Genomic DNA, 8,161 nt, shown 5'->3' on the forward strand with positions numbered 1-8,161 from the left:
TGCAGGCAATATTCAAGTATTTTGATGGCTTTTTCCCCTTTGTTTACGAACATTCTAGTTTATCGGAAATGTCAGAACTAACGGGGATTAATACCATATACACCGTCACAGCAGTAACTATATTCAACTGAATAGACGTCAGTGATTAGTTGAAATTATCGAAATAAGACAATTTTTAATGTGAAATAACTTCGAATACAAAATTTATTATCTGTTCTATACCACAAAATATACAAGTATACGAAGTTTGAAAGTGTTTCGGTACCAAAAACACTACATAAAAAAATGTTGCCCGTCAAATCACAAAGGTCCGTATATTTGCCTAAATAGTTCACATTCTATCATGTTGCAACCCATGAGTTCAATGTAAGCCCGGTTTGGGTGGTTACCTGGTACTGGGTCTTGCCAAGGGGCCACCCATGATTTGGTCTGGAGCTGTTTATTCCCTTATTCCCATCTGATTTCTATTTACATGCTATCTAACCCATAAACTGGGACCCTGACAGGTGCTACTGGAGTAGACTTGGGATCAATATGGCTAAGAGGTGGTTTCATACTCCTCAAAGCTCTGGAACTCCTGAACCAGGGCCCCACCACTGGATGCAGTTTTAAATCATATTAAGAACTAGAAATAGCAGCCAAATCTCCCTCAAATCACATCACACTTACTGCTACTCCCAACAAAAGAAGCTCTATGCAGTCACTCAACCAGCTAGAAATACCAGCCAAATATTCCTCAAATTATACTGTTACTATATGAGTGACACACACACACTGGGCTTCTTTCAGTTTCCATCTACCAAATCCACTCGCAGGGCTTTGGTTGCTCTGGGATTATAATAAATGACACTTGCCCAAGGTGCCATGCAGTGGAACTGAATCCGAATCCATGTGGTTGGGAAGCAAATTTGTTAGCACACAGTCACACTTGCATCTATGATAGCTGAGAGAAAAACAAAATGAAACAAAACAAGATGGTCATGGCCGGAACACTTTTGCTCAATCGAGACTGACCTGCTGTTAAAGAAGAAAGCTTACAACATAAGAAGGTGAGAAAATTGCTTTACCTTTTTCACAGTCCCACAAACGGCAACTGTTGTCAGCTGAACCAGTCAATAATTTCTGGGTGCACCCTAAATGATTTTGTTAAAGAAATAATATCACACATCCAAACAACCACCCTCATAAGCACCAAACATGACATTTAAGTATTCAAGGAATTTCAGAGAATGTTTTCATGTTTTGTATTTTTTTTTTGCTAATTTTTATTTTTTCCATGCTAGAATGGTTTACATTTGCTGAAGTTTAATCTTGTGGCTTTATATGACTGATGACTGATATATTCAGTGGTATGTATTGTATAAGATTTAATCTCCTGGTTTTATATGACTAATGATTGATATATTCATTCTGTGATGTGTACTGTCAAAAGTTTAATCGTGTGGCTTTGTGACAAATGATTGATATACTGTGAAGTATATTGGCTAAGGTTTAACCATGTGGCTTTATGTGACTGATGACTGATATATTCATGTGGTGTGTCATATGCAAAGTCTGACCCAGTTACTTTATATATCATTAATGGTGTTGATTATAAGAAATAAGTTTAAAGAAAAAGGATACAATCCACATCTAGACACCAAACAGCACCATTGTGTCCACGGTAGCTTCCCAGGCGTTCACCGTTGAGGGAAAACCAGACATTTGGTGTGGAGTCTTTTGCACAAGAGAAAATCAAATCTCCTTCTCGACTGTATCTGATTTGCGTGATGGACCGCTCGTGTCCATGAAGTAATATCGGTTTCTGGAAAGAGAGAGAGAGAAAAACAAAATAAAAATATTCATATATATATATATATATATTACATATTTGTTTTATCCTATCAACATCATTTAAATGTTTGCTTTTCCATGCTTGCATGGATCAAACAGAATTTGTTGAGGTAGATTTTCCTACAACTGGATGCACTTCCTGTCACGAACCTTTGCCTGTTTCCAAGTAAGGTAATATTCTCCCATGACTAGACATCTTTTCAGGGAAGGCTGGAAAGGAAGGACACTGCTTGCCTGATGGTGATAGCAACATGCACACATAAATATACACACACACATACACATGTATAAGAGTGTGTATGTGTACCCTTGCTATGACATCACACGATAGTTGTAAACAAGCATGGCCGTCATGCAAGCAGTGTTGTTTGTTTCCAGTTTTATGTGAAAAACAGGTCTGATGAAGGTTGGCAACAGAAAGGGCATCCAGCTGTAGAAAAATCTGCCTCAATGAATTTTGCCTGACCCATGCAAACATGGAAAAGTGGATGTTAAATGATGATAAATAACTGCTTTATATAAATATATTTTACATCTTAAGAATTTAGAAACTCAGAGAGAACATAAAATAATGAGTTTCTAACAGTTCAATTCAAAGCAGATAAAGCTATAAACAGTTGTAAATATTCAGTTATTTATAGCTATACCCAAATTGAGTCCAAAATGTTAAATGAATTTTGTGTATCAAAGCTACCATTGGTTTCATGTTAAGAAGTATCTCAACAATTATTCTAGCCAATCACAGAAAAATTGGTGTTCCTCTCTATTATTTAGGATTAAAACACCAGTTGAGATATTCCTTAACATGAAACCAATGGTAGCCTTAATACATAAAGAAACCATCCATCAACGCAGCGTTGAACATGCATTCTCATTGTTTGCCATTTACATGTGAGTGTGTGTGTGTGTGTGTGTGTGTGTGTGTGTATATATATACAACATTGACCCTAGTGTTTCCCTGGTACTTACTTCATCAATCCTGAAAGGATGAAAGGTAAAGTTGACCTTGGTGGAATTTGAGCTCAGAACGTAAAGACGGATGAAATGCCACTAAGCATTTTGCCCGATGTGCTAATGATTCTGCTCGCATGTCATCAGAATAATGATGTCAATTTCCTACATTGTTGGAAAGCCTTTAAATTTACAGAGAAATGCAAAAAAGAGGAATGTGATATTTAAAGGTTAACCCTTCAGTAATGATATTTCTATATTTCTATACATTGTCTAACTGTTCCAGTTAATTTCAAAATTAATCAAGAATTCAGCATGATTTAGTAGAATAACATTTTCTTTATTAATGACATTTCAGACAGCAAGATGGCAGAATAATTAGTGTTGGAAAAGAATTGTCTTGCAGTATTTCTACAAGCTCTTTACAACCAGAGTTCAAATTCCATTGAGGTCAACATTGCTTTAGATCCTTTCAAGGGTCAATAAAATAAAGTACCACTGAAGTTGATGGTTCTGATTACCTCATTTTCTCAAAATTGCTGGTCTTGTGCCTTAATTAAAGACCATTTAATTCGTTAGCATTCACACTACTCTATCAAATGTGATGCTTATTTATTCAAATTCATTTGAATTAGTCATACATTTTCTTGTAGCTTTGAGATTTCCATGATGTGAGTGTTTATTTTTAGAATAATATTGTATGGTATGTGTGAGAGGCCAGATCTGGCTGGTTTAACCCTTTAGCATTCAAATTACTTCGTCAAATGTAATATTTATCTTGTAGCTTCAAGATTTCGAATGGGTGATTGTTTTATTTTAAGAATGACATTGTAGGGTAGGTGTGAGAAGCTAGATCTGGCCAGTTTAAACATAAAACACGTACAATATTTTGGTTGAATATGGCTGGTTTAAATGCTCAAGGGTTAAGGTAGCAAGCTGGCAGAATGGTTAGAGTGTAACAAAAAATGCCTTGCATGGTTTCTATTGGCTCATTACAATTTGAGTTCAAATCCAGCTGAAGCCTGGTGAACTGAGAGCTTATGAAGTATTTTGCCCAAACTGATAACCCCTCACAAATAACTATGTATATCTATATATAATGGGCTTCTTTCAGTTTCCATCTACTAAATCCACTCACAAGGCTTTTGTTGGCCCAGGACTACAGATGATTGGGAAGCAAACTTCTCATTCACACACCCAAGCCTGTCACCATATAATCATAGTCAGACATCTTCAAATACTTTCCTAGTTATAGAATCATTGTATGCAAAAATATTTTCTCTTCTCATTCATATTTTGATATGAATTCAATTTTTATATCTTTTACTTGTTTCAGTCATTGTTGTGGCCATACTGGGGCACCACCTTGAATTTTTAGTTGAACAAACTGACCCCATGACTTTTTTAAAGCCAAGTACTTATTCTATTAGTCTCCTTTGCCAGAATGCTAAGTTACGGGGGACATAAACACACAATCACCATTTGTCCCCACCAAGTGGGGGACAAACAAATACATATATATATATATATATACAATGGGCTTCTATCAGTTTCTGTCTACCAAATCCACTCACAAGACTTTGGTTGGTCCAATGCTATAATAGAAGACACTTGCCCATTGTACCATGCAGTGGGATTGAACTTGGAGCCATGTGGTTGGGAAGTGAGCTTCTTACCACACAGCCATGGTTTTAATATGAAAATCAGTATTTTGTAATATAAATTGGAAACCAGAGTCCTGAGAATAACAAAAGTATGCCACTATAAGTGCTGCCTATTTCGGAATGAAAATAGTTTGGTGACAATGGTCTTGTCATGAATTTGAACCACTGATATTTTGGATTGAACATTTCTTACTACTATTACTAAAATGATACAGAAGTGAGCTTATCCAAAGAATGGACCAGTCAAAGAATACACTATTCTAAAAAGCAAGAAATGAGCAACCTCACAGAATTGTTAGCATCTTGGACCAAGTGCTTTGTAGCATTTCGTTCATCTTTACATTCCGAGTTAAAATGTGGCCGAGGTTGACTTTGCTTTCCATCCTTTTAGGGGACAATAAAATAAGTACCAGTTAAGTACTGGGGTCGATGTAATCAACCAGCCCTCTCCCCACAGGAGAAAGGGTTATTATTAAGGCAGTGAGCTGGTAGAATTAGCATGCTGGACAAAACGCTTAGTGGTATTTCATCTGTCTTTACATCATCATCATCTGTTAACATCTGTTTTCCATGCTGGCATGGGTGGATGGTTTGACCAGGGCTGGCCAGCTGCACCGGGACCCAGTCTGATTTAGCTTGGTTTCTATGGCTGGATGCCTTTCTTAAAGCTAACCATTTTACAGTGTGTGTGTGTGCTGAGTGCTTTTAACATGGCACTGGCACAGGATTCTTTACCAGGGGATGCAACCATAACACTTCTGCTGTGGAGGACGGGACTTCAGTTCAAATTCTGCTGAGGTTGATTGGATAAAACAAGCTCCAGTTGGGCAGAGGTTGATGTAATTGACTAGCCCCCCCTTCCCCCACGAATTTTCAGATCTTGTGACTGTAGAACATCTAATAATACTTGTGTTTTTCTGTCATAACATATGAATGAGAAAGGAAGGGGTGATAGATGAATAAGGAAGGAAGGAAGGAAAGATGGCAAACTGGTGAACATTCAACGCTGGAAAGAAAAATCAAACAGCGTTTCAACTCTGTGTGAGTATATGCGTGTATGTATGTATGTGTGTGCATATATAAGAGAAGTATGTGAATGTATCTGTGACCATTGACAAGTGTATTAATTTGATTTGCTATCCATATATTTATATATAAAATACTACAATCAGCCGTCATTTTTGACAGCAAGGGGTCAGCTAGTAGAATAAAAGGCAAAAATACGCTGTTGCCTCCACTCACTTCTGTAAATTGTGGTTTATGAAGTTTTTCCATCTTCCTACTGGACTCATTTCTCATTACTAAGAACCCTACCTTTCAACAAAATTAATCCTTTAACATTTAAACCAGCCTTATCCAACCCAAATATTATTCTTGTTTTATGCTAGATCTGGTCTCTCACACCTAACCAACAATGTTATTCTAAAAATAAACAATCACATCATTGAAACCTCAAAGCTATGAGATAATGCATGATTAACTCAAAGCAATGTGAATAAATAAGGATTACATTTGATAGAGTAATCTGAGTGCTAAAGAGTAGAAACACAAGTTTGTACAGAATTCTATTCCTCTGGAATATACAACAAATAATTCCAAAATTGGTCTCAACAAATTTCTTTTATTCCTTTTGTTTCAGTCATTAGACTGTGGCCATACTGGGGCATCGACTTGGGGAATTTTTAGTTGAATTGACCCCAGTACTTATTTTTGTTTTAAGCCTGGTACCTATTCTATCAGTCTCCTTTGCTGAACCACTAGGCTATGGGGACGTAAACATACCATCAATGGTTGCCAAGTAGTGGTGGAGAGACAAACAGAAAGACACATAAATATCATAATTTAACGTCCATTTTCCATGTTGGTATGGATTGGCTGGTTTGACCAGAGCTGGTAATGCCAGGGGCTGCACCAGGCTCCATTGTTCTGGCATGGTTTCTACAGCTGGATGCCCTTCCTAACATGACCTACTATACAGAGTGTACTGGGTGCTTTTTATGTGCACCAGCACTGGTATTAATTCTGCAGTAGAGGATGGGTCTTCTTGAGTACAGCAATGCACCAAGACGGGCTTCTTTCAGTTTCTATCAAATCCACTCATAAGGCTTTGGTCAGCTCAAGGCTATAGTAGAAGACACATGCACAAAGTGCCACGAAGAGGGACTGAACCCAGAACCATGCGACTGGAAAGCAAGCTTCTTAGACAAAATGTGCATCAAAACTTTATTAAAAAAAAAAAATACCATGGTAACAAAAAGGTCAAGATGACATTTGGAACATAATAAATGCTTCTGTCTATGCAATGAAATGAGTGAGTGAAAGTGAAAAGTAGTGTTAAGTGTGTGCATTGAGAATACTTTAAAATGACAACTGCACGTTTTAGGTCAGTGAAACTATCTAATGACATTTGGAGGAAGACGACAGACAAAACAGATTCAATACCAAACAGGAAATAAACAACACTACCGACAGTGTTTAGACTGAGAGGCCACACCTAAGGCAATTCAGATTTGACCATGTCAAAGACAATATGGTATAATTTGAGGGAAATATATATGACTGCTATTTCTAACAGATCAAATGACAACTTGAGGCTCCAATTTTGGCTCGGTGGTGTTTAGCCCCAGGTTAGCCCTTACTGAGTAGAGTGATGTTGAAAAACCTTCCAGTTGTGACCATCTAGTCTTTTACTCCATAAGCACCTGTGTGACTGTGTGATCATGAAGCTTGCTTCCCAACTATGTGGCCTTAGGTTCAATCCCACTGCATGATACCCCGGGTAAGTGTCTTCTACAGCTCTAGGCTAATCAAAACCTTGTGAGTGGATTTGATATGGAAACTGAAAGAAGCTCGTCACACACACACATTATGTAACAAGTTGTTTCCTTACTTAAGCTGTTAGAGTGTGATTGAAACCTTTAGCATTTAAAGCTCATGTTTGTTTATTCACACTGTTTTGAATTAATCATGCATTATCTCATAGCTTTGAGATTTCAATGATGCGATTGTTTATTTTTAGAATGACATTGCAGAGTAGGCGTGAGAGGCCAGATATGGCTGGTTTGAACATAAAACAGGTAAAATATTTGAGCCTGATAAGGCTCATTTAAATGCCAAAGGGTTGAGTAATAGTTGGCTGCTAGTTATAGCAGGTACAGCAACCATGTAAAGGTTGGTGGTGTCTGCAGTTCTGTCATGAGACTTAGGAAGAGGTAATCCTTATATATGACCCTTTCTTGGAGCACAAATTGAAGGTCCATCTCTTACATCAGACTAGTTTTTTTTCCAAATTGATTCTTACTGCTGCTTCCAACAAATTCTGATAACAATCCTTATTACAACACCACCAAACTAATTAGTTAAAAAGTAGAAGTGTTAAAACTGATCCTTCTTATTTATTTATTGCCCACAAGGGGCTAAACATAGAGGGGATCCTTCTGGTGGTGAAAGCACTCGTGGCAGGATCATATAAAAGCATCCAGCCATAGAAACCAGGCCAAATCAGATCGAGTCTGGTGCAGCCCTCTAGCATGCCAGCATGGACAACAGACATTAAATGATGATAAAAGCAATTGTATTGGTAGAGTATAACATTCTTACAAAGTGAGGATGTGTGGGTAAGTATTTAGAGCAGTGGTTTCCAACCATGTTCTAATTACGACCTTCCGATTCCTATTTTAATCAGGTGGATCCCAGTTGGCATTCAATGTTTA

At 37.5% G+C, this 8,161-nt stretch overlaps 1 protein-coding gene across 2 annotated transcripts in view; it reads right to left on the reverse strand.

Annotated features, from left to right (window-relative positions):
* LOC106870848 (eukaryotic translation initiation factor 3 subunit I) overlaps positions 1-8,161 on the reverse strand; it is a 22,840-nt gene that overhangs the window by 8,900 nt on the left and 5,779 nt on the right. For both annotated transcript variants that reach the window (XM_014917081.2, XM_014917082.2), the window contains exons 2-3: positions 1,624-1,804; positions 1,068-1,133 (exon numbers count right to left, since the gene is read on the reverse strand). In XM_014917081.2, the coding sequence (XP_014772567.1) occupies positions 1,068-1,133; positions 1,624-1,804 (247 nt within the window). The remainder of the gene's footprint in view (positions 1-1,067; positions 1,134-1,623; positions 1,805-8,161) is intronic.

Source organism: Octopus bimaculoides, chromosome 23 (genome assembly GCF_001194135.2).
Source record: "Octopus bimaculoides isolate UCB-OBI-ISO-001 chromosome 23, ASM119413v2, whole genome shotgun sequence".
NCBI classification, from domain to species: Eukaryota; Metazoa; Mollusca; class Cephalopoda; order Octopoda; family Octopodidae; genus Octopus; species Octopus bimaculoides.